A 26,627-nucleotide genomic window follows, 5' to 3' on the forward strand; every position below is an offset into this window, starting at 1 on the left:
CTAGTATTAGACTATTGCATTTGACAAGGGCAGACCCATAGCTCTCTTCTGGGTTCAGGAACTTACTACCTCAAAAGAAGAGTGTCCTAGTTACACAGGTTAGTGGCTAGGTGAGTGATGAGTACTTTCTATAAGAAACTCGGCCACTGGAAGATGATGTAACAAAGCCAGAGGAGTCCACACTGCTAGTGTGCTTCTTGGAGAGAATAATGGGAATGGAAATTCAAGGTATTGTTATAATTCAGGAGCATTTGGGTTTAAAAACAAGACGACAACATCAAAAAGTGGGAAGAACTAGTGCTGTTCAAGATCGTAGTTGCACTTAAACGGGGGATTTAAAACCTCTGTTTCTTGCTTTCATGAGGACCAAGTTCATCTGGGATGCAACCAGTGAATTCAGGTCCCAGGGTTATGTGACTACTCAAGGACTGTCTACTTTCTTAAGACTGCACAAGTCTGAACTTTCTGAAGTTTTAGAGGCCCAAGTTCTTCCATGGAAATGAGAACTCATGGGCCTGATGTTTAATTGAATAAATACTGGATATTCAGGTGTGTTTTTATTTTTAATCTCATGTATCTTCTTCATCATGGCTTTGCTTTTCTTGTATTGTTTTAGCTTAGGGACTTCTCAGCTGTCATGGCATGATTTCTTCTGTGTTGGACTATTTACACATGTTCCGTGTAGCAAACATCACGTGCAGGTTTTCATTCTTGCACTGGAAAGTGATTTTGGAGGGATTTGCAAAAGGGTGTAGGGCAGCTAGCGGAAATGCAAACTTGGAAAGTACTGAAATAGAGGGAGAGAGGACTGGTAATGTGAAGTCAGTGCATTATTACTTCTCTTTTGTGTTTGTTTTCTCTACTTTCTGTTATGCTGAAAATGAACTCTGTTCTTTCTTAGGTTTCTCCTAATACTTTATTCTCTGTTTAAGAGCATCTTAAACTTTTGATGAGCTAGCCATCTGTGTGTAGGTGTTGTGGTTTAAACCCAACCACACAGTCTCTCTCTCTCTCTCACCCCCCTCTCCCCGCTCCCCAGAAGGATGGGGAGGAGAATCAAAAGAATGTAACTCCCACGGGTTGAGATAAGAACAGTCCAGTAACTAAGGTATAACACAAACCACTACTGCTACCACCAATAATAATAATGATAAGAGAAATAACAAGGGAAGAAAATACAATACTACACGCCAAAATGAGCCTGACCCAGAAGAGCATGCCCTTCTGGGTAACTCCCAGTTACCTCCCGGGCATGATGTGCTGTGGTATGGAATACCTCTTTGGCTAGCTTGGGTCAGGTGTCCTGTCTCTGCTTCCTCCCAGCCCCCCCTCCTCCCTGGCAGAGCATGAGACTCACAAAATCCTTGGCCAGAGTAAGCATTACTTAGCAACAATGAAAAACATCGGTGTTATCAGCTCTGTTCCCAGGCTGAAAGTCAAAATACAGCACTGCACCAGCTGTAAGAAGACAAATTGACTGCTACTGCTGAACTCAGGATAGTAGGCAACCTTGTTTTGCACAGTATTGTGTGCAAAATGGCACACAAAAAGAAAAAGATGTAGCACTCTGCAAACTTCTTTGGCAATCATGATTTTGCACTTGGCTCCTCTTGTGCTGCATCCCTGTTATGAGGCAGAAGTCCACCTGTGCCCTGTTCTGAGATTGCAGAATAATTTTCTTTGCTTGTTTTGGAAATCTGATATGATCATGGATTCCTAAACATCATCATGTATCAGCATATCAACTATTAACAAACACAAATAACTAGTGCTTGTGCATTCTTAAGCCCATGTTTTCCAGGCAGGGACTCTGGCATACCTCCCTATACCTTTCCAAAATGTGAGGCAATGTAGTGGCTATAAAAATAGTAATGTAAAGGATAATGAGTATTATGAGTATTGTAAAAAGGTTTCTCTTTTCACACCACCCAACTTGATGGCCTAGTTGAGTGAATGCTCTGATGTGGCATTTTCATTTGCACTACTTGAAGAACAAATGTTTTGGTGTTAAAAAAACATCAACTGCATTTATCGAATTTAGTTCTCTTGCAAACCAGATCATTCTGTGATAAAACTATATACTATCTTATGGTGACATTTTACAAAATGGGTGCTTAGGCTATGTAAGTGTATTGTACAACAGTAAGTAAATCCTTCATGAATCTATGAATAGTTCTTACATTAAATGATCTGTCTGAGATTAAATTAAACTTCCCTAGATGCCTGTTAAAAAGATCTGCAATACACCATATGTTGTTGCTTTTCAGTGTAACAGATTACAGATTGTGAATGTATACGGGAAAAGGAGGTAGTTTTCACCCTCTTTAGCCTTAAACTACTTGCAGAGTGGGGGGAAGTTGGTGAACATGACTGGGCAAAGAGAACTATTTTAGTATCAGCCTAGTTCTATACTAAAACTTGGCAAGACCAGAACCTGTAGCAATCTACATCACAGTGAGGAATATAAATTATGCTCCAGAAGACAGTTGGCTTCTATATGCTCTGGAAAAGTTTGTGGAAGCCAAACCATCCATGAAGATGAAATGCAGGAGCTGAGGAAAAGGATGAGATGTGTGTGGCATGGATTACTGACATGTGTCATGACAGCACCTGGCCTTTGCATACCTGACTCTCTGTATGCTTCAGCTGTGCATCTGCCTTAAGGGATCCCAGCCTTACGGGAACTTTTTATGTGTGGTGTATTTTTCTATCACTGTATTGTACTGATGAGCCTCCCAAATGAGTCTCTAAAAACTTGCTCTGCAATGAACACAGAACCTTTTTCCATCTATGAATGTATCTTCCATTGTGCTGAAATACTAATTGGAGTTTTGGAAATGCATCAAATATGAGAGTTCCTCCCACCCTTTCCCCCCCCCAGCAATTGTCTGGACAGTATTCTCTTGAAAGGCATCATAAAACCCAGTTGAAATTTGACATTTCAAATATAGTTATGAAAAACTATGATCATATTTTTTCTAACTTTTCTAACTTAAGAAACATTGAAGTTAATATAGGACTAATATGTATCAAGAGTAAACTGAGATTTTGTAGAATCTAAAATAGATGGTTTTGAAGGTATTTCGGAGCTCCTTAATCTACATCCAGTCACTTCCTAGGTGTAGGTATGTGTTGTCAGTAAGCAAAGAGTAACTGTAATGGCAACACTGGCAGGTTACAGAAATCATCCATGAATATCGGAACAGGATTGAGACTAGGACTTTTTCCTGCCCTCAGCATAAATCTGATCTTGACTGTAGATTGATGTGACTGTTCTCGCTAGAAAATTTGTATTGGTGAGTATGGAAATCTTACACTGAACTGAAACTGAGGACTTCTGAATGTAGGAATAATTCTTTCATAGGAAGATTAGTTGATTGATAAGACTCTTGCGTGTTCACTTTGTACCTGATATTGTCACAACTGTAAATGCAGCATGACCCTCATTGTTTGAGAAACTTGAGTAGACACACTGTAGCAGCTATGCAGAATACGTACTAGCAAGCATGGCACTTGAATCTTGCTAAAAAGTAAAAAAGTTGTTGCAGCTTTTGCTCTGATGTACTTGTGTGTGTGCATGGCTAAGCAATTTGTAAAAGCAAAACAAAGCAGTTGGTACACAAGACTGGCTACCAAAAGTCAGCTCTCTAAGCCAATTACTTCTCAGTCTATCACTTAAACTAACTTCTTGCTTTCTTTTTTCTTAATGCTGGCATTTAGTATACGCTCCATACAACATTCAATTAGCATGCCTATTATGAGGTAATGTATGCATAATGCAACTGTTGGATTTGTTTATGTTCATTTATGGAATCAAGTTAAACTGCACTTAAGTCAACTCACAGAGATTTAAAACTAAATAAAAAAAGCCACCCAACTTTGTAGTGGATTGGAATCTAACATAAAATTTGGTTTTATTTCTGCTTACTGGTGGTAGTTATCATGCATCTGCGATGTGACCAAGTATACTTTCCTGCTGTTTAGGGAACTATGACAAATTTTCCCTACCCGATAGAAATGTACTACTACTAAATGACTCCATGTTTAAAAGGCAGTAGCTTCTCACATGAGTTAGAATAATGAAAGTGAGTAAAAAGTACTGTGGTTTCTCAACAAGGCTCTTGCTGACTTGGAGTGCTGGCCTTTTCTCTCTCCTTGCTTGGCACTGTGTCCTTCCATCTCCTAGGAGAGTTTGGTTTGATATATGTATATTGGTGTCACTGTGTGCTTTCTCAAATGAAAAAGTGCTGCTAAGTGTGGGTGACTTACACAAGTACCAGGCTAAGGGGAAAGGGAAGTTTAAGACCTCTTTTGGGGAACCCCCCTCCTCCTTCCCCCCCCCCCCCCAAAAAAAAAACCTCCTGTTTTTCTTCTTTAATAATTATTTTTAGCCTCCTGTGAATCCTTGGGCCTGGTCTGCTGAAGGCAAGCATTTTCCATTCTGCATAAATGCAGGAAAGGTGTACAGGCTGTTGCACAAATTTGCAAATGGCAGTCCTAGCTAGCTGGAGCATTAAGCCACTCTTCTAACCCTAATAAATAATACACTGGCCCTCAGCATTGAACACCTAAGGATATTCAATGCTAAGTGCTGCTTTTCGTATACAGAATTTACCATTTGTAATCACAGCTGTCTCCAGCCCTTCAAAGGCAAGTGGGATTCTCCCCTAAATTTAACATGTTAGCAGAAAATGCCCCTATTAACCATGTTTCATTAATTGAACACATGCCCTATTAAATTAAACTAGTTTTCCTATAACAAGTGGAAAAACTCTGGCAAGCCTTCTTTAGCAGTAACGTACTAGTCTAACCAAAAGTGATGAGTAAACTGTTCTGAAACCTTTAAAACCGGAAACATGTTTGAAATCACTGGGAATAATAAGCTAAGCCTAAAATACTTGCTAGTTCTCCCTTCTGTGGTATGATGAAATATCCTGTTGCTGAGTGTGACAGAGCTCAATTGCAAGAGATACAAATGAGCTACATCTTGAGTGCATTTGAATTTCAGTTATGTAGTATTTGGGAAATCAGATAGAAACTATTTTTAGGCTACCCTTAAACCAAGGAAAGAGCCCCAAACAAACACAACTTATGTTGACATTAGAAAAAGCAACTGTCTGCTTGTTTTGTGATATTTATAGACTAACATAGATATGGTTGTAATTCTGTGGTTCCTTTTTCTTATTATTTTCCTAGAAATTCACCTACTTTCAAATCCTTTGAAGAAAAGGTTGAAAACTTGAAGGTAAATATAATTAAAACTCCTTGGTAATTGTGGAGCTGTGGATGTGGAGAAAAGACAGAAGTGGACTCAGGGCAACCTGTGTTTTAGTCACTGGTAAAGTGTTGAAGGTGCTTAGATGACATCCTTTTAAGTGCTATGGAAGTGGTTTCTCTGCCTAATGATCTGAGGATAATAAATGGGCTTCCTGCACCTCTTTCAGGAGGGTGCCTCTAACTAGGGGAATTAACACAAACAGCTAGGACAACATACCTAGCGTTATGTATCCAAAATTGTCTAGCCTTATATTTCCATGCCTTCTTAAAGGACTAATATCCTACATAAGAGAACAGCTTGGAATGTTTCTCTTATTTCTGGCATAAAATACACAAGACCTTTGTACCTTAATTTAGAATTTACTCAGAAAAGCTTCAAGTGCCAGAAACAACTGTTATGAACTTCTCAAGATTAAAAACTAATACATGTAGCTGCAGTCAGATTTGACTGTTCTCATGGGCACACTGCGCTAGATGAGAAGCATGCAAGTGATAGCATGGAGAACTAGACGTTCCCTTGCAAACTAATAGACATTAACACTCCTGCCATTCCCACAGGGATATAATGTAGAGGGAAAAGGAAAACGCATTACCTGGAGAAAGTAAAATAGTTCCTGTGCTTCACTAAAGATCTTGGGAATTGCTGTTGAGAATGAAAATTCTTCAGTGTTCTTTTTTAAGCAATACAGAAGTGAGTTTTAACTCTGAACCTTTCAAAGCCTAAATGGCTTGAAAGGCTGCAAACCCATATCCATTTTTAACTGAGGGCATGTCAACCTTCAGACTCCTTGGAATGAGGGCTGCCGCTTCAAGCTGCGTGCATCAAGAAGGCAGAGGGAGACTGCTATGTTAGTCTGCTGCTGGTGGTTGCTTTCCACATACTTAAAAACTTGTCTTTAGAGTATTGTGGAGGTAGCTCCATCCTGGAAAAGCTGCTCTGCTGGAAAGTTATTAAACTTTCTCCTGCAGAGGTAGTAGTTTACACAGTTCAGCATGTTTGGCATGTCAAGTAACTGCAGTTTTATGTTGAGGTGCTCTTTGTGTTCTAGTCTAAAGTTGGAGGAAGACAACCTGCTGGGGGAGACTTTGGAGAAGTTCTCAACTCTGCTGCCAATGCCAGTGCCACAGAAACGATTGCAGAACAAACACAGGAGGAGACCCACTGAGATTCCTGCTGCTGTCCTGCTACCCACTGCCAGATGCTGCAAGTGAAAACTAAGCACACTTGTAACATTATTTGCGCTTTTCCCACCAGATGTGCTTTTATTTAGCATGTAGCTGTTTTACTAGGTTAACTGATACCAAGCTTTTTTGTGGGTTCAAAATATTTTTGAAACTAAAACACACTGGGGTTTTGTGTGGGAAGGGGAATTTTTATGCCTTTCAAGCGTTTAAAGGACTTACCTGTAATTTGAAGGCAACCTTTAAAATATAGCAATGAAAAAGCCCTCTTTGGATAAGTTAATTATATTGTACATATACTGTGGATACATAAATCCTTTTGAATCTGTAACTACTGCTCAACTTAATCATTACGAATCTGCTGCTGTTGCCAAACTGAAGTTTATGATTACTTCAGTTTAAGTGTTGCCTGCAGAGGACATCAGGCCAGGGGGATTGCGCCCAGCTAAAGACAGGACTTCTTCAGGCTTTAAGTAAGTTACTTGTAGCAGGATTACACCTCGATAAGAAGAACCTGTCTTACAAGTGTGTTCCTCATACGCAGTTGCAGACAGGGTAATACATAACATCTAGAACTTACCCATTTGTCTGTGGATTATCCACCTAGGAAGGAAGCTCCTGACCATCACAGATGAAAGCAATATACCTAGCAGTGCTGGTTTCATTCAGTTACAGTAACATGTTCAGTTTTGTTTTTTGTACATGATGCTAATGTGGTAGGATACACTGCTGAACTTCTGATCAGTTGTGAATAAATTCATCTTAATTCACCCATGGTGGCATCACACTTAGACTAACAAAGCACAGACTGTAAGAGTAAGCCTGAGAATGACACTGGTTCTTTTCTAGGCAGCAAGAGAACTGCTCTCAAATGCTGATGCTGCTTCCTTGGTAGGCTGACCATTGGAAACATCTGCTATACTGTCTTACTCTTTTTACATGGTAAAAGCCCTGTTCCTGTTTAAGACTCCAGCAATCTGTCACAGTGCAGTGTAGCTCTCCTACAAGATCTGTTCTCCTACAAGATCTTTCTCCTACATGATCTTTCTCCTACATGTTGCTTTAGCTGATGTACTCCTCAAGTCTCTTGTATGTTGTGTCTTCCTGGCACATGAAGTTGGTATGGTTAGAATTGGAAACAAGTTTTGAAAACAGTTGTGTGAAGTTCATGAAACTTTAACTTGCCACAAATGTTTGGAGGAAAAAAGAGTCGGCTCCTGACAACCTTGTGTGTCTGATGTGGTAAATATGCTTAATTACATGTGAGAAGCTTAATAAAAACACGTATGTGAGGAATGTATTGTCCTGTGAATATGGAGGATAATTGACTTTATTTCTACTTCAAGCAGTGCTTTTAAGTTTGGTTTCAAAGTAGCACTGATACATACTACTCACATGGGGGATCTACACAAAGGAGTCTGGTGTTCCTAGAGACTAAGCCTAGGTTGACTTCTACTGCCTTACATAAACTGCTGTCATTATGTTTGGAAGTTTAGAAAAGGGGTTGAGGTGCACCCTCAGCCTCTGGCAGCTGAGAATGGAGAACTGATGCCACAGCAGGAGTGGAGCTCTTTCTCTCAACTGTCAGGTCCTTCTGGAACGTGATCCTTCTTGGACAGGTTCTGTTCCAGTTATTTAACCGATGACCAGACACCTGGACACTGACCCAGACGCCAGAGCTGGGTCACTGGCTGCGTCCCCGGGTCTGCACCCTGTTACACTCAGACTTGCAGCTACACCCTCGCATGCAAGCACCCTTAGGGTGCCTATTGCCACTGAAGCTTTATTTTTGCAGCGGTCTGTGTTAATGTCGCCGTCCCCAGCCCCGTCCCGCCGGACCGGCTCCTCCAGCCAAGACACAGCTGTCGGCTTCGTTCCCCTCGCCAGGTTCTGGCCGCCTGGCCGGGCACACGACGGCTTTCCCTGCGCTGTCCCGTGGCCAGCCGGGTCTGCTCCCGCAGCAGGAGGACCAGGGCCGCAGGGACCGGCTGCCTCCTGCCCGCAGCCGCGCACTGCAGCCCGGCCTCCCTCACCGACCATGGTGTCTACCATGCTCCGCCTCAGCCGAGCCTGATGCGCCTGCGTCACCCGTGCGCCTGGGCGTAGCGCAGGGTCAGAGTTCACGCTCCGCCCTGCACGCGGACAGTCATGATGGCGCCGAGCTGGGCCCTGTGCGGTGTCCGGGCCGCGCTCCGGCCGGGGTGGCAGCGGGCGGTGAGGCGCTGCAGCGGTGCCCCGCCGGCGGCAGCCGTGGGTGCCTCGGCTCTCCCGCAGCAGACGGCAGAGCGGCCGAGCACAGGTACCGCGGCTCCCGGCCCCCGGCAGGTGAGGGCGCGGTGGGGAGGCCGGGTAGGGCAGGGCAGTGTCCGGGGAGGTTTCGGCCCCGCTGTCCCGGTGGGGCCGTCTCGCCAGCGCCTCCCCGCGGACCTGCTGCCGCCTTCCTCTGCTCTTCGGCCGGTGCAGGCAGCGTGCGTCCCCGCTGCTTCGCTTTAACCTTCCTGAAATGCTGGCCCCGTGTACAGCCCTTTGCCCGTCACCCTGCTTGTTGTCGCGTGTGTGTATCCCCTGCCCGGAGAAGTCGTATTTGCCCCATCTTTGGCAATGTTCAAGGCCAGCCTGGATGGGGCTTTGAGCAACTTGGTCTAGTAGAAGGTGTCCCTGCCCATGGGAGGGGGGGTTGGAACTGGATGAGCTTTGAGGTCCCTTCTTACCCAAACGATTCCGTGCTTCTCTTCATCCTTCGCAATGACTGTCCTGCAGAAATACTGACAGTTTTCATGCCGTTTTATTTTTAACCTACTCCTACAAAACTCTTAATATAGAAAGTGTAAAAGTAGTTTTGGGAGTGTAGAATGCAGAGTACAACTGTCTGAGCAAAACTGGCTTTTACAGGCAGGCACGGAAGATGTGGAAAATCTTTAGCTAAAGGTATCTTAGCAGGTCAAATCAAAGACCTGTCAGGCCAATACTGTACAGATTTGTAGTGGGAATAAGAAGGCTGGTGTGAATGAAACACCTGTGGAAATGCAGGTATATGAAGGCATCAAAAGATACAGCAGGACAGGGGTAGAAAGGATATATGTTAATGTGGAAAAACACAGTTTTCCGGGAAGCTGGTTTTGGACGTGAAATTGCCGTTGTTGTCAAGGCCTGCCCTCTGATAATCTGCAGCACAGATGAGTCACCAAGAGCAGACCCTGCTTCTGAACCACAACAGGAGGGCAGTAGGCTTGTGTTGTATTTCACGTGCCATTTGTTTTCCTGTTACTCCATCATGAAAACAGACACAGAGAGATAGAGAGTGAGCAGCAGCCTGCTATTTATTGAGGCTCTGCTTAGAGATTCTGGATCAAAGGAACACCCAGTGAACAACTGTTGGTCCTGAAGGGTGTAAAAGATTTTGGCCAAACAGGAAGAATGTTGGAGGTGTGGTGACAGCTGCCATTCTTTGTCCTTGGTGTTGTACTTAAGTGCTCTTGTCCTAGAACACTTCGGTGATGTGTCCGTGGGTATGACAATGTGAGTGTATGGAACTTGGGAAAGAATGAGTGTGAGTGGTAAAGTGAACATGGAGGTTTTGTGAACCATTGCTTTCTCTGGCTGTTGTGCTGGTTTTCCTCACAGTGTCTGTTGTGACAGTGGCTGTAGCTGACACCTAGGGAAGCAGAAAAAAGCACTGTGTGTGTTTGTACTGAGGTATCTCTTTCAGGCTGAAAACCCCCAATGTCTGATTTTTCCTGGGTTGAAAGTGATTCTGTGATGCTCTTCATCCTTGTCATGCTTCATTTTCTAACTGTTCCAATTCTGTTTGATCACATGAGTGGCTTGGAGTGTGCCTGGTAGGCTATGGAGTTTAATGCTCTGAATTAATAATGCAGGACTGTTTTAGTACTGGGAGTATAGAACAAGAAATGCTTCTGTCATTGAATCCAGCACTTTGCATAGCCAGCCTTGTTAGTGTAGTTATTCAGTGGAAAACAAGAGGTACCGATTATGTAGTAATCTGAGATACAAAGAGCAAACGTCTGCCTAACCCAGGGTGGTGGCTCAGGTGGTGCCCAAGGGTGATGTCCATGGTAGGGTTTAGGAAGGGATTCACTTGATTTAGCTGTAGAAGATGTTTAATGGTAATTCAAGTATTTGAGGGATTGGTTTTTCTTTCTCTTTTTCTTTCCATTGAAGTAAGAAGGCAGAAATCTTATCTTTTGTCTTTTCTATCAATAAATAAATAGTCATCAAGACTTTAAACTGAGATGTTACATAGTATACATAGTTACATAGTGGAATTACATGCACAAGTATAAACAATGCAATACAGAAATCAAACTGGATTTCTCAACGCTGTCGACTTACTCTCTCGAAAAGAGGAAGAGCAGTAGTCATGGTGATGTTAAAAGCATAACAGTGAGATGAAGTAAGATTACCATGAGTCTACTTTCATGCTGTTCTTAGCCCAGTCAGAAAAGACTTTGGTGAGACCATGTGTGATTGATGTTTATTCACTGATTGCTCTTTTGAGAGTGTGCAGAAGAGGGAAATGAAAGTGCTCTGGCTTGTAGTGTAATCTCTTAGTTCTGTGTAGTTTCCTTGAAATCACATTTTCACCATTTTTAACTGATTTTAAAATGCTAGGAATTAAGTTACTTGGTAAATAATTTTTCCACAGCAACCCTGATGCTAATGTGGGATTACCCAGCATAAAGCTGGGTAATACTTATGGGAGGATGCTGCTGGAAATAAAAAAACCTGAAAGCATTAGACCCTGTGAGAAAATCCCTCTAAGGGGAGCAACTCAGGAGCTTGCCTCAGGAGAGAGTGCAGTGGCTCCAGCTGCAGTCCCTTCCTGGAGTGCCATACATCTGCAGGATCTACTCTTCCAAGCAGGTGGAACATGGTCTTGCTCATCCCTTGCCTGAGCTGCAGCCAAAGGAAAGTTTCTGCTCCTTATCTGGTGGCAAAGAGACAGGTACAAAGTGCTCCCTGGCTTTTGGTTTACTTGTACCTGTAGGAGCACAGAGATGTTATTTGGATCCTTAGTGTTTGTGTTATTTTGACCTTGCTTCATAGGTACACTATATAGTACTCTCTGCCTTCTTGGTAATTTCTTAGGGTTTTGTGCTTTTGTTGATGTTTTGCAAATAGGGAAACTTACAGAGCACTGGAATAGTGCTTAGAATTGTTAAAAAGCAGCTTCATAAGCAAAATATTCTGCTAAATCCACATGATATTTAACTTTGTCTACAACAGGCAGCTTCTTACTGCCTTTTTTTTTGGTCTGTGTTTTTATAATGTCTTAAGTTTTGCATTCTAAGCTAACAAAAAAATGACATGTTTAAAGTTCTTTTCTTCTCTGTAGGATTGCTTAAACCTTTCAGAAGGACAGGAAATACTTTAGGTGTTACCTTTATTTGCAGACTGAAGCTGCTTGCTGAGCAAAATGGAAAAACTTGCTTTTTAGGATGGACCTAATGATTCATGATATGGGTAGAGAAATGATTGTTGAACTACGTTCATAGGTAGGTTACCAACATTTGGAGAAAATGTAAGAATGAAGCAACTAATTAAGAATAAATGGCATATTTTTGTGCGCTATGAACTAAATAAAGTGTTTTAAAAAATAAGTAGTAAATTTGTCAAATGTATTTTTACGGTAGAAATGGGTTATTGCTATGCTAGCTTTACTGCTGATCTGTAATATGTATCATGGTGTGATAAAACTTCTCTTCTGGTAACTTTTTACTCTATAGTAACAGGGACAAGCCGTCAAGTGAGTGCTGGAGCTCAGTGAGATGGGGGAAACGTTATCTTTGTTGAGAAGCAGAGATCTCCAGCCCACAGAGGTGCTGCGCTTTGGTTTGGGTGCACTTCCGTGCCCGGCACAGCAGAGGGCATTGCTTGTTTCTAGATGTCGCAGGAAAAGTAGCACGTTTGAGGAATTACACATTTAGTTCCTTTAATACCGTCTTTTAAGGGAAAGCATTCATTAAGAAGCGTAACTGACTTTGTCCAAAGTTCAGATGGAAGGGGCTGGGTTGGTATCACTGCGTTGTAGGAAGTACGTTCTGAAAGAGATTAGAAATTATTTTTCCAGAAATGACTGTATTTTTAAATTTAGTGAGCTATAGGTTCTTTCTTGAAAGGATTTGGGGATTCAGAAGTTTCAGGAGTGCATCCATGTATTTAAATTTCATGTCACTATTTAAATAAATAAAACAATATCAGAGCAGATACAAGCTATTTTAATAGGTGATATAAAGAGTTGCCTTCTCCATTTATGTTTTAGGGGAGAGATTAAAAACTAAAACACGAAAGTGAGGATTTTAAAAGAAGTATTGCACTTTGTTCTGAAAGTTACATGGATATGCTTTATAAAGGATTTGTATCTGTCTTTCTTGTGCAGTATCTTGGCAACTCCAGTTAAAAATAATGTGTCACACTGGATGTTTTGAAATCAAACATTAAAAAATCCAAACTATTTTAAATGTAATTGTTGGTGGGGAAATATTTCTCCCAGTGTATCTTCCCAGCTACGTTAACATTTAAAAGATGATTTTACTGAAGTTGCAGTTACTTGAGAATGAAAATAGTTGTTTATATTTTGTGCAGTTTTCACTTGTAATTTTCATAGCGTAATAATTCTGAGGACAGACACCTGTAATCTATGTGTGGATGAAGTGCTCTTCAAGTGTTGTTAAGTAACTTATGAACTTTTTTTGTTTTAATGGCAAATATAGCAACATTGTATAAAACCTATATGCCAAGGACAGAGGTTACTCTTTTAAGCAGATTACCTTCTGGCCAGAATTCAGGTACTGAAAACTGCTGACTAACTGAGAGTTGAACTTCCCAGTTGTGGGATTAGTGGGAGCTGGAGTGAGTTTTCTTTACCTGTAAGTTTCTCTTGGCTTACTTTGCCAGCTTGTACAGCACTGTTTGAGGAACTTACAATACATCTGCTACTGCTGTGCTGTGGACACATGCTAGTGCTTTCAGGTTGATGCTAAACAAGGACTGTATCACAGGCTTCTCCGCATCCTCTCAGCTGGATCTGCTCGAAATGCTGGTTTGCATTATAGTGGGGATGAGCCTGTTTGTCCCTCATTTGAACTCTGCGAAGGAGCAATTCTAATTTATGAATGCTCTGGTTGAGGCACCAAAACTTGGCTCTTCTGGATTGGGTTTGCTCTGTCTGTGGGCACATCTGGGCTTGAGAGATGACCTGCTTTGCATATGACAGAAGTGCTAGCATGGCAGGATTTTGTAAAATTTGCATGGTGTTGGAACAACACTGAAGTAGGCAGGACTTGTGCTGTTGAGGGGAGGCAGGAGAAAAATGCATGCTGCCCCTTTGGAGATGTAATTATAGTAAAATTGTACATCGTTGTGATAAGCAGTGGTGGCTCAGGAACACAAATTAATGTGGGTAGACCCTGAGCACCTTGCACAGCTCTGTCCTTGGTTGGCATGAGGGAGACCACAGTGCTTGTGGAGAGTGGGTTGCAGTTGTCTTCTGGAACTCACTCCTTCAGAAAGCTCTGGGTTGGCAAGTGCTCACTTTGGGATTGCAGGAGGTCTGTGAGTAGTAGACATTATGTGATATGCCTTGGATGACTGGCTGTCAGGGTAGAATCCCAAAAGTCAAACTGTCTCGGGACTACCAGGATCATGGCAAAAAGCAAGTGGATGTCACCTGCTCACTCTTGATTGACTACAGACAATATATCTGGAAGAAGGTGCGTGGAACTGTAATGTAAAGGTTAAATAGGAATTTAAATACTTCCTAGTGGTTAATGTTATCAACAGGATATTTACATCCACTGTTGCTGTAGGAAATCCCAGATACTCTCCTATGACTATTGAAACAGCAACCTGTCCTCCAGGAGCCAGAAAAAAAAGGGCCTGGAAGAGTAGGGCAGTGATAATTGGAGAAGCTGTCAGTCTGGAGATATGCTGTTGTATGGGGCTGCCAGTGTTCCATTTCAGCATGGTCACCATGTACAGCAACCTAAAATGTGAGGATACAGACATATGATTGCTCTGTGTGTGCTTATCTGGCAGAGTTTTCTTTTTGAAGTAATTCATGTGGTAGGTTCACCCACTTTCCCTGGTTTAGAGAGTAGGTGGTTTCTGTTCAGAATTGCACTAGAGGGTATACATTGTATTATAGCAGGGAAGAAATGCAGAACAGGCAGTGTTCTGATTTTTTCCTATAAAATAGTCTTTAAAAGAAAGCTACAGGCAGTTTTTTTTTTTAAATTACGTACAGAACTTACTTAATTTCAAGAAAAATAAGCAGCTTTAGTGTGACCAAATCATGTGCTATTTTATGTTAGGAAATAAATTCGTAGCTCAGCATTATTTAGCAAAAGTGTTTAGAAGCAGCTGCAGATCCAGCCATGACGTCCTTCTCCTTGGATGTCCTCTATTGTTTTATGCTATTCCTCCTAAGCTCAATTGTGTAAAGTCACAGGAAAAAGAAGTAATGTATGTTGCTGTATGTAACACCAGAAGATCCAAACTCAAACAAAATAGAGTATAGTAATAGTTGACTAAAAAAGTCACCTGCCTTTGGGGAACATCTAGACAATAATATAATATATGTCATTATTATTGTAAATACTTATTCTCTTTCATGAGTTTGATGAACAGTTCATGTACTGCATCTTGATGATAAGTCTAAGATACATCCATCTTCAAATACAGAAAAAAGCTGCAGATAGCCTTAACAGGAACATAAAGAGATTTCTAGACAGCAGAGAAGTTCTAACATTAAAACTGCAGTTGAGGAAAGTCTGTTGAATATTATGACAAATCCTATTCCTGTGATCTCTCTTTAGGTTTTATTGGTTTTTTGTTGGTTTTTTTTTTTGAGATCTGCATGATCCTACTTGAAAACTGTAATTATGAGAGACAAAAGTTGTTTTCACCATGATGTTTTACTGATTGGGCTACATGTATTTGGTTGTTATTGGCATCTCTTTTAAAGATGTGCTTAGTTCACAATATTGCATTGTTCATTATTATGAGAACTATATATAAATATATACATACAAGTTTATTGTGTGTTCTCTGCACAGCTGTGGTACTCTTAATTAGAGGTTATTCTGTATGCAAAAGTAAAATTAGGTGTGGAGCATACTATATTCATCAGTCATTATTGCAGTCAGTACCAAAACACAGAGCTTGATGGAAGGATGTTGATGAATGTAAACTGATACCAAATCATGTATGGTGAACCTTTCATTGTTTTTAAAATACAAGTGTAATCTTTTCCTAATCTCCAATCAAAATATGGTTTAAAACATTATATATATATATATATATATATATATATATATAATTAGCCTTTTTAGAAGGCTAATTTCAATCTGTGAGGTTGGCTTAAAAATCCTATCTGTAGCCAAGCAAAATCTTCTAATGCTCTTTGCCAAGTATGACAGCTATTACCCTTATATCTTCCTATTACTATGTTTGTTTTTCTTTGGATAATGCTATGAAATATATGAATTGTCCTATTCTTAGTAAAACTGAAGTTTAGTTCTTCCCATATTTTTTTCATTTTGTTATGAGAAAGGTTGGTAAATAGGAACTGTGACTTAGACAAAATGAAGATGTTCAGTGAAAATCAGTTATTTGTGCATTACACGCATTTCAAAATAGTTTTTAGGTATTTTTGTGTAGTAGCCTTTTTCTGAGTCACAGTTCTTCCTAGGTGGAAGTCATTGAAGCAACACACCTCTTACAGATTTTCTTTAGGAGTTATGTGCCAGAAGATTTTATTGCTTGCATATGATGTTGGAAAAATGGTATCTCTATTGTTGACAGTGTAACCACACATTTATGTAACTGAAGATTAACCAATTGATTTTTAGGCTGGAAAGGATCACTGTGTCCATCTAGGCTGACTTTGACATAAGGCACTGAATTTCAGCCAGAGACTCTTGCACTTACCTTAGCAAGCTTGTCTTTCAGATAAATTAGTGTACTCAAAAATAAATAAATACCCTCTATTCTGCTCTCGTGAGATTCTTCCTGGAGTCCAGTTCTAAGGTCCTCAGTGTAAGAAAGACCTAATGGGTCCAGGGGAGAGCCATGAAAATGATTGAAGTACCTCTTCTGTGAAGGAAAACTGAGAGAATTGGGGTTCAGTCTGGAGAAGACTTCAAGGAGACTTTATTATGGCTCTTCAGTATTAGAGGGCTTCTAAAAAATCTTCATCTTTCTTACCAGGGCAGGTAGTGATGGGAAAGAGACAGTGGTGTTAGTCTGAAAGAGGGTGGTAGGAAAGTGGCTGCCCCATCCCTGGCAGTGTTCAGGGCCAGGGTGGATGGGGCTTTGAGCAACTTGATCTAGTGGAAGGTGTCCCTGCCCGTGGCATGGGGGGGTTGGAACTGAATGAGCTTTAAAGGTCCCTTCCAACCTAAAACATTCTATGAAAAAAGTGTCAATCATAATACATGTATGTAAAAAAGCAACATTAGTGTTTATATTCCAGTACTACTTCTGGTGTTTTCTGCTTTATGAAGGCAGCTTGGATATCTGTTTAAGGGGATTTTCTAGTGTTTTTTTGCATTTTTTTTCCTTCTTCAGTGTTATCCATATAATCTTCAGTTTACTTGGGACTAAATTGAAAAATAGAGTAAGGTATCCTTAACTTCCCAGCTTTATTGCTCAGTTGGCAAGAGCAATGTTAAATTCTCTGGTTTGCAACTAAGGTTTGTAATGTTGTCAGATTGTTTTGTCCAAGCTGCATAGAAAGCTTATGGAGTAGATCATGCTCTTTCAGATGTTCCACAGGAGAGAGGGTGCTCTGCCTCAGGCAGTTCAGTTCAGGTGTACTCCCAAGTCATGCTGGGATGCTGAGACTTCTGGCAAATTGTATACAGCCAAGTCACTGCCAGATTTTACCTTCAGGTTAGCAGTGAAGTATGGAGATACCTTAGCTTCAATACCTATGCTCCTTACAGCCTAATCATGTAGTGTGTTTAAAAAAAATAAAATGAGTCAGGGTTAAAATAAAGAGGTCTTTACAAAATACTACTAGACTTGCATAGTAAATTAGTTGCCAAAAATCTAATATCTACACTGGAATTTAAATGACTGCCAAAACACTTAGTCACTACTTCTCACTAAGGGATGCTTGAACGCCTAATATCAGCTTTTTACTTCCAGCCCTTTTGGCTGAAGAGTTTTGTTTGTTTTGCTTTCTAAAATAAAGCTGAATTTCTGCACTGTGCTGAGGAGAATATATGGATGCTTGTCTTGTGGTTGAAACAGCAGAGGTTTGCTTCGTTTTCTGGCAGTTCATTGAGGGTGCTTGTAGCGTAAAGGTCGTGATGGGGAAAAAACTGGACATTTAAACTCCTAAGTATGCAAGGTTTTTGAAAGTTAATGCAGATATCATAAAGATAAAAATGAAAAATATATCAGTCAATTTCCTTCATCCTCTTCTAGGCAGAAAAAAGCTATTTTCGTTTGCTTTTTCCTATCATAATATCTGGGGTTTGAGCAACCTGGTCTAGTGGAAGGTATTCCTGCCCATGGTGGGGGACTGGAACTAGATTGTCTTTAAAGTCTGTTCTGTGATTCTAGGAAAAGCTTTCATTGCTCACTGTGCTCTTTTTGAATAACAGTTTTGTAGTACCATATTGTATTAAACAGTGATGCTGTTTTCTTTCTCTCCTGCTTTCCTCAAAACTTACTTTTAAAAAGATGGGTACAGACACATCTGTGTTTATTCCGACACTATACAATATAAGGTTTGCTGCCTTTGATGGTGCAATTCAAAGCATTACTCAGGTATGGACAGAAACTAATGAATATGGTATCAACTGGAATTTTTAGCTATACTGATACTTCTGTTGGACTGTAGATATTGACTGTACTAAATAATTACTAGTAAATGTATATTAGAACCCTTATAACTAAAATAATTTCTTTAATTCAGGTCATCATAGCGTAAGCTGTTGTGCTGTCTTTACAGAAATTTGTAACAATCTGTGTAGGAAGTGATTCATATGAAGCTTTTTATAAGTATCTCCTTGCTTACTATCAGGGAAGCTTCCAACTTGCTCCTTAACTGCTTTCAGAGCCCTCTTTTTTGACTTTGCAGTCATTAATCCTAGATTTTCCCCTAAATCGCTGCTGTTATTTTTGCTTTGAATCACAGCTCCTCCTTTTACGCTTTATCTTTGGATTATTTTTCTGCAGTAGTTTTATTAAATGACACAAATCTTGCTTTACTTTCAGCTTTATACAGTAGTTAATCTTAAAAACCCTTTGTTAGCCTGAAGTTTATATTAGTTCTTCACTTTTATCCATTTGTATGGAATGAGAAGGGAAAGTTTCCTATTTAGAGGAAACTGGGGAGATCTTCCTTGCCTTCGTGGTTGCCCAGTTTGGGTTGTAAGTTGAATCTTTTGGGAAGCAGTATGAACTCCAGTTGTTTTGATGTTTCTTTTATAGGACAAAACCTCAGGCTGCTGATCAGGGAGGAGAAAGATCTGTGTTACGGTGGGGAGGAAATGCACAATAGGCAGTGGACTTTAGAAGAACAAACTGTTGAGTTTACATCTTTGATTATAACTGTGTGCTGTTAATGGGATGATGTTGTGCTGTTACTTGTGAGCCTTAGTAGATGATTTTCATGGCAGTGGTATGTAATTACTCATATACTAGCTAAAACTTGTGTCCTAGTTTGCATTACACAGAGCAGTCTAAGAATAATCTCTCAATTTTCTACTATATGCATAGTTTCGCATGGCTGGTTTATCCATAAACATTTGGGGTTTTTAAATAACATCACTTTAATATTTGCCTTGGCTTTGAATCAGTCTTAACAATAGCCTTGTGCATCCTTTAGTTACCAGAGTATCAAGCTGTTGTCAATGGTATGTATCTCCATGTGTGTGGATAATGTTTATTAGCTAGCAGTTTGCAGTGTGGATAATGTTTATTAGCTAGCAGTTTGCAGACTGTCCTCTTTAACACTGCTTAAGACAACTGCTGGTCACAAATAATTCGATAATTTTTGCAAGCGTCTTTTTTTTCAAGTGATAGAATGGGGATAGAGAAGGGAGACCAAATAGTGTAAAAAGAAGGGAGCACTCAGAGAAATTACTTTGAGCTGTAATTGATTGCATGCTTGTATGTTGAAATTTCAGTCACTGTAATCACTGTACATCAGTCCTCACAGTGCTCATCCTGAGTCTTCACCTTCATTTCTTGAGAGAACTTCAGTGTGCAGGGAGCTTTTTTTCCTTTCTGCTAAAGAGGAATTTGGTAACTGAATCACTGACCTGTTACACCCTAGTAATGCTTAAACCAACTTTTGAAATATTCCTGGGATTTCAATTTATATCTAAGCAACAAGGCACACTTTGAGTAGTAGCTACAAGGTATGGGAAGTTAAGGTCTTGTGGGCTAGTACATAGTGAATTCTGTTTTAGGTTGCTGGCCGAAGTGCATGCCTTATCAATATATACTTGGTCAGAGAGTAGCTTAGTGTATTGGGTTTTTGTTTAATACTCTTTATAGCAGGCTTCCAGTCTTCTCTCTTTCCTAAATAAATTAGTATGCATTGAAAGGGATCTCAGGAGGTCATCTGTTCAGACTCCAGGCAGGACAAACTTGGTTCAGGTTGCTCAGGCCTTTTCCACTCAAATTTTGAGAATCTCCAAACCATTGGGCCTTTAGCTATTGTGGCATCATACTAACTTATTATTGCAAGTCAGTTTTCCCATTTTGTTGTTTTGTGTATCTTACTTTGGATGGCTATTTCTAGCTATTGGTGATAGTGCTGAGAAAAACAAATTTGATAGTTAGAGAAGGTTGTGTTTGTAGCATGCTGCTTGATGTTAATATGTTATTCACCCCTTAATTGCAGCAGTCAGATTACCAGTCTCCCATCTCACTTCTTCATGTTTCATCCATATCTCTCACATTCTAACATGCAAGCTGCTTGCCTTTCCAAGCAAACATAAAACACCTAGCTAGGGTTTTAAAGACCTGTTGCTCAGTGGGTGGGATAGACCACCCTGCTTTTGTATAGTCTTAGGCTTTGCTCCAGAAATGGTATGTTACATTCTTCCATGGGAGTTACTACTTTCATTCAGATCTTAATGGGTTTTAAATGTCTGACTTTTTCCACTCTTCTGATTAATATCTATTGTCCTGCAGAGTATTCTGTTGTTGCAAGAGCTACTGTTTTTGTTGGACTAGGTGTACAGAAAGTGAAAGGCATCCAAATATTTGTGAAAAATTATAAAACCTAGAAATCAGAAGGAGATAGGTTAGCCATTTGAGGAGGAGGGGGAAAAGCCTTTATAGTTCAGGTGCTTGAAAAGAAAGTTCCCTTTGTGCTTCTGAATTTTATAATATTCTTCAGTTTTTGCTGCTTGATGTGTTATAGATGTGTCTGTCACAACTGCATGGCCAAGACTCCTCAAGAATCAGAAAAGTAGAATGCTTAATAAAGGATACTGCCCTTGTATCTTTCTGTTTTACTGTTTTTCTGTCATGCTACTGTGGGCAATCCAGTTAAGAAGCTTTAGAAGTTGTGGAGGAAAGTACTCCAGATGTCATTAAATCTCTTTAAATGCTTGAGGTAAATTACTGTTAATGAGATCTCCTCTAAGTTATGCAGAAAACTGGAGAAAATACTGTATTTTAGCAAAGGTTCTCAACTGTAAAAAAAACTCGTTGCTTGTATGAAGGCAACAGGAATGGGATGAGTGCTGTTTAACGAGTGTGATTGCAGAGGTGGATGAATTTACTGTAAATTGTATCATTACTTTAAGAAAAGCTCAGTGTTGCTCAGTTCAATGGCCATTACTAATGCCATCTTTCTAGATAACATAGGAAAAATCTTCAAAACAAACTCAGAAGTTCTACTAGATCAAGCTTTTTCCATGTGATCTACATAGACAAAAAGGCAGTTCAGTTGTTGGAAATGGATCATTCAGTGTAGTGTCTGATTCCACAAGCATTAATTAAATTAATTCAAAACATAGGTGTTTTGAATCCTCACATCCTGTTGAAATATGAAAACAAAGCTGCTCTTTACCTGAGACCCAAAGTTAGCTTTGGAGTGTGTATATATATATGTGTGTGTGTATGTATATATATGCGTGTGTGTGTGCGTGCGTGTGTTAGCCTATGAGTGATAACATCTGCCTTCTTTTGTGGGTTTTTTTGTTGTCTTCTCACTCATTCCTGCTCTCACTTTCTGAATGATTGCTTTCATTGGCATCATCTTCCTTAGACAAATCGAGTTAGATCGGGAGTGAAGGATGAAGAAATGAGATAGCGCTGGCTAGAGAAATAGGGAATTGAACCATCAACTCAATGCATAGAGTTTTGTTGTATTTGGCTGCTCCAACTTTTTGTTGAGTCACAAGGTATAACTAAGATGAGACACATCATCTTTGAAAACAATGTTTCTGAGCATATAGGATGATGGGAAAGTGGTTTTGTTGCTTTTTAGGGGCAAGCAGTTGAATTCCAAGGCAATCAAGTGATTATACAAACCCCAGAGAGTTCACAGTGAGAAAAGCAGTGGAATACTACTGAATTTTGCACTTTGGTGTACCTCAGTTTCCTTTTAGAACAGATTTTGGCATTTTGGTGTGAGGATTTATTATATCTTGCCCAGATGGAGTCATTTTGAGTGGATGTTAATTTTGAATGTTCATGACTTATACATTAATTTATAGTTGCATTTAGATTGCTGCTGCCCCATTAATTCATATGAAAAATATCATTCAGATAATTAATAAATTCTCTTATTGCTTCCACTATTTTACATTTATTCCTGGTGCATCTTGTGCAGTTAATTTTCATGTATTTGAGTTTAGACTGCATTGTGAAATTGAAACATTCCTGTATTTGGAACTTTGTCTGATACTGACTTCCCTGTTTAAAATCCTACTGTTGAGGTTTACCATCACCAGCCCTTTCCTTTTTGTGGTGTGTATGCATGTGCGTGTGTGCATGTTGGACTTTGTTCGGCTCTTGTCCTTGGGATGTTGCATTTAACAGTTCATTTCTGAAGCAGCACATTTACCATGTGTCAGATCTCTAGCTTAGAATTCCTAAGGCGATATCATATCAGAACAATCCGTACTGTTTGTGCCTTCCAGCAGAGCTGGAATTCAGAACTATCTCATGTTTTCATTTAAAAATAAGCTTCCAGTCGCACAAGTGGAAAATGATGGCATTATTCTCTTTTCACACAAAATACAGATTTTTAGGATCCACTTGAAGTAGTCAGTGGAGAAGTACATTTCTGAAGCCAACAGAGCCCTAAACCTATAATTGCTTGATTATTTTGTTCTCTTTAGTTCTTCTGCTGGCTTGAACGTAGTCTGAAGTCTTTCATGAAGTAATTATTATGTGAGTTACTTACCACTAACTGCATGAGAAAATTAATAGGCTTTCTTTTTTTGAATGTGTTTATCCATCTATAAAATAATTTCCTTAGATTCACGTTCAGATTTCAGGTACATACTGCTTCCAAAATGCATCTTCCCTTTCATTTGTTGCTGGCAAGAAGGCTTTTCTCCTTGGTTGTATTTCAAGGATGGAAATCTTAAAAAGTGGTCAAGTTTAGTATATCAGGGAAAGCGTATGTGAAGAATGAGTCTCACTTTGGTATAGCTGGGTGTTTTCACCTAACACATGATGGGAAGCCTGAGATAGTCAGCTTTCTCAGGTGAAAGGATAGAGATATCTCTGTGAAGAAGAGCAGGAAGGTTTGTGTTTTCTCATATTTCCAAAGCTCTATGAGAAGAAACTGGCATTTTGTTTATTTAGTTACTGAATTTAAGTATTTACTTTGATACTGTAGGGTGAAAAATGAGAGAAATGATGGTTCAGTTTTGTGTAATGTTAGATTAGTCCTATGCATGCTTTCTGCCTCAGCTGCTGTGGCAAAATGGGCTTGTTCTTTAAAATAAAACATAAAATATTACTAATTTTTTAATAGTTGCTTGAATAGCTACAAGATACTAATTCTGTTGTGGTTTTCACTAAGAAGATAACAGAGAGATGGGGGATGTGCTTTTCAGGAGTGTCACCTAATATTGGGACTGCATTTTTAAAATCAACTTACCTAACCAATAGTACAACTGGCAGATGATTTCAGGAGATGCAAAGTGTTATGTTTTTTGTGTGACTGAATTAGTGAAAGCATTACATTTAATGTGTACAATGCTTGGGTTGGAGAAATGGGCCAAATGCCTCATTAGAAGTTTAACTAAAAATGCACTGTACACATGAAATCTTTACTTATAATTTAGTGAGGAAAGCCTTTTTGCATGTTTAACTTAATTATTCCTTCAGATACTCTGTTCTGTGAAATGTTCTTTGATTTATTTTATTATTTATCTGTAGGTCCCTTCAGGGAAGTCGGAATCCTTTGCATCCATGTTGAGACGCTCTCCTTTAATTCAGATGGGACCTGCCAAAGATAAAATTGCCATTGGTCAAATATTCCATGTTGTAGAAGATGATCTTTATATAGATTTTGGTGGAAAGTTTCACTGTGTGTGCAAGAGACCAGAAGTAGATGGAAAGTAAGTAATAAACTCATGGTAAGCAGTTAATAGATGTGGGTGACATACTCAAATGTTTTGCTAATGGGTCTTGACCATCTTCTGGACTGAACTTCCATAGTTCGTATGAATTTTGTGGTTTATGTTGTAGTTTAACATATTGTGCAGATTGAAAGTATGATCACTAACAGATCTGTGTAGCTCGGACATTGTTGTCTTGAATGCAGATTCCTTTTCAAGCTTGCACTACTACTGTCTACATTGTTCCAACTTAAGATGACCAAGGGATGTTACTGGGTATTTTGTCACTGAGGAAAAGGGAAATTATTGTCATCAGAGTTGTTAAAACAAGTATTGTTTATTGAAATACTTGGCGGTTCTGTGAATATGGAACTTTAAACCCTTATAAGTTGTAAGCTTCCTTGGGCAGGAGCTATCTATGCTAAATATATATACATGAGGTAATGTAATGGGGAATTCACACAGTATTTGTGATAATGTAGTTCATAATAGATGATCAGTGATACTGTGGTCAAGATGTTCCATATTGCAGAAGATTTTACAGATTTTGGTGGCAAGTTTCAGTGTGTGTTTTGGATTAGAAGAGTTGTGCTGGGGAATGTAGTAGTTAGAACTAAAAGATAAGGAAGCAATGACTTCTAGTGGAAATAGTATTTATAAGCTTTCTGAAGTGTCTTTATGATTATGTATTCTTCAAAGATATCTTGTTTATTTTGCTTTGATGCCTAGTTTTAAATATGTAGGCAAAATACCGTGTTTTTTAATTCTAGGATGAACTGTCACATCTGGCAGCAGGTGAAGATTATTCTTAGTCTTGATGCTGCTTTTTGCATCTCGTACTAATTCTAAATGAAGATGAGTTTTGCCTTTCTCAATCCTATTCTTGTATGCTTGAGGAGTGTTTCTTGGTTCATCTCAATCTATGACCAGTCGTTTTGGTTTTGTGGTGGAGTTCAGACCGAAGTTCCCAGTTCAGCTGAGGTAGCCTTCTGCCAGGCCTGCTCACTTTTTGCACGCTGGGGAAAAGCACTGAGAAGTTTATCCTTATAGATCAATAGCCTTTTCTGGGCACCTTTGCGCACCAAGACAGCTTCTTGTCTACCCTGTATACACCAAAGCCTGCTGTTCTGAAGACCACCTTTCTCTTCTGCCACTTGCCTTTCTCACTTTCCTTCAGTATTTAAGATCTGTCATCAGTGATCAGTGCATCAGTGATCAACTGAGGCTGCCATCAGCTGCCATGTTCCCAAAGAGTTCTTTCCTGCCTGTGAGTAAGGTGTCCAGCAGAAGACCCTGTCTGGCACCTCTGGCAAAAAATTGTCACCCGGATACTCACTCAGAATTGCTTGCTCCCGTCTGTGTGTGTTTCTGCTTAAGCAGACACCAGGGCATTTGAAATCCCTTGTGAGAATCAAAGCCTGCAACCATGAGGTGACTTCTGGTTGTTTGAATGAGTCTTCATCCTCTTCCTCATCCTGACCAGACTGCCCTTAGTATCATCCACCCTGATACTGTCCTTGTTGGTCTCCTCTCTTACTCTGACCTGTAGCTCTCAACTGTTTCCTTGCATGGTTCATAGCAAGGCTTCCATGAACTTGTGCCCCTTCCTTGCTTCCAATGCAGCCCTTTTTTCCTGGTCCCATGTTTGCTCCCAGGTTTAGGGAGCAGGCAGCTTTGTGCATTGTTTTCAAATCCCTAACTATGATTCATTCACCTTGTGAATGCTGAGCCCACTGCTTTGGTTTTAGTGTTGTCTTTTCAGGTATTTGGCAACTTCTTCAAAATACTAGTTTAGCATCTTTAAAGGAAAATTACCCTTTCCTTGCCATTTATGTAAGGAGGTATTTCCATGAGGACATGTGACTTTGATATTTCCTTGGTCTGTTGTGTTGTTTTTTTTTTTCTCAGCTGAACTCAACTGTTTTTGTGATACTGAAATCGAATTTTGTTTTTCCTATTTAATATTCTTTGAAGGTGTTAGAAATTACTTGAAAATAAACACAAGTTCTTGAAAAGAAGCAAGAGGTTTGTATCTGTAAAGCATGTTCCCTTAAACTGCTCAATCCTGTTACCAAAAGTTGAGATTTCTTGTCCAAGTGAAAGATTCTACCCTGTAAGTGCTATCACCAGGTGGCAATAAGAAAGGATTCCACCCTCAAGACTGTCTTGGGTAAAAGAGCAACTACAAACAACAAAAGAAGTGTTCCTCACCTGGACAATCTGGAGTAGCTGTAAATATTCTTTTCCCACCAGTTGTTCTAAAGCAAACTTAAACAATAAATAAATAACTAAAACCCAAACAAAACACCACAAACTGTCAAGTAAAGGAAACCTTAGAACAGTAATGATACAAAATTGAAATGGAATAAACATTTGAAGAACCTGCTAGCAACAGCTAGCATCCCCAACCTGCTTCTTCCCATCCTCTTTGGGAAAACTGTTTCAGAGGGTTGCAAAACGTATTTCGTGGTATTGTAATTGGAAGCATGCATCGTTGTAGTTAGAGGCCAGACTGGAGTCAGGCAAAGATGTATTTGGTTATAAATATCAACAGCATTTTCTTGTTTGGGATTTATTTAATGTGACAGGGGTTTT

At 39.8% G+C, this 26,627-nt stretch overlaps 2 protein-coding genes across 3 annotated transcripts in view; both read left to right on the plus strand.

The window, feature by feature from the left end:
* Nucleotides 1-7,755, plus strand: part of TPD52 (tumor protein D52) — a 41,700-nt gene extending 33,945 nt beyond the window's left edge. For both annotated transcript variants that reach the window (XM_031050616.2, XM_034062750.1), the window contains exons 5-6: nt 5,197-5,245; nt 6,327-7,755. In XM_031050616.2, coding sequence (XP_030906476.1) covers nt 5,197-5,245; nt 6,327-6,443 — 166 coding nt within the window. In that variant the 3' untranslated portion in view covers nt 6,444-7,755. The remainder of the gene's footprint in view (nt 1-5,196; nt 5,246-6,326) is intronic.
* An 841-nt stretch (nt 7,756-8,596) lies between these two features.
* MRPS28 (mitochondrial ribosomal protein S28) overlaps nt 8,597-26,627 on the plus strand; it is a 78,011-nt gene continuing 59,980 nt past the window's right edge. The window contains exons 1-2 of the mRNA XM_034062756.1: nt 8,597-8,784; nt 23,851-24,032. Coding sequence (XP_033918647.1) covers nt 8,608-8,784; nt 23,851-24,032 — 359 coding nt within the window. The 5' untranslated portion in view covers nt 8,597-8,607. The remainder of the gene's footprint in view (nt 8,785-23,850; nt 24,033-26,627) is intronic.

The sequence above is a fragment of the Melopsittacus undulatus genome, chromosome 1 (genome assembly GCF_012275295.1).
Source record: "Melopsittacus undulatus isolate bMelUnd1 chromosome 1, bMelUnd1.mat.Z, whole genome shotgun sequence".
In the NCBI taxonomy this organism is placed as follows: domain Eukaryota; kingdom Metazoa; phylum Chordata; class Aves; order Psittaciformes; family Psittaculidae; genus Melopsittacus; species Melopsittacus undulatus.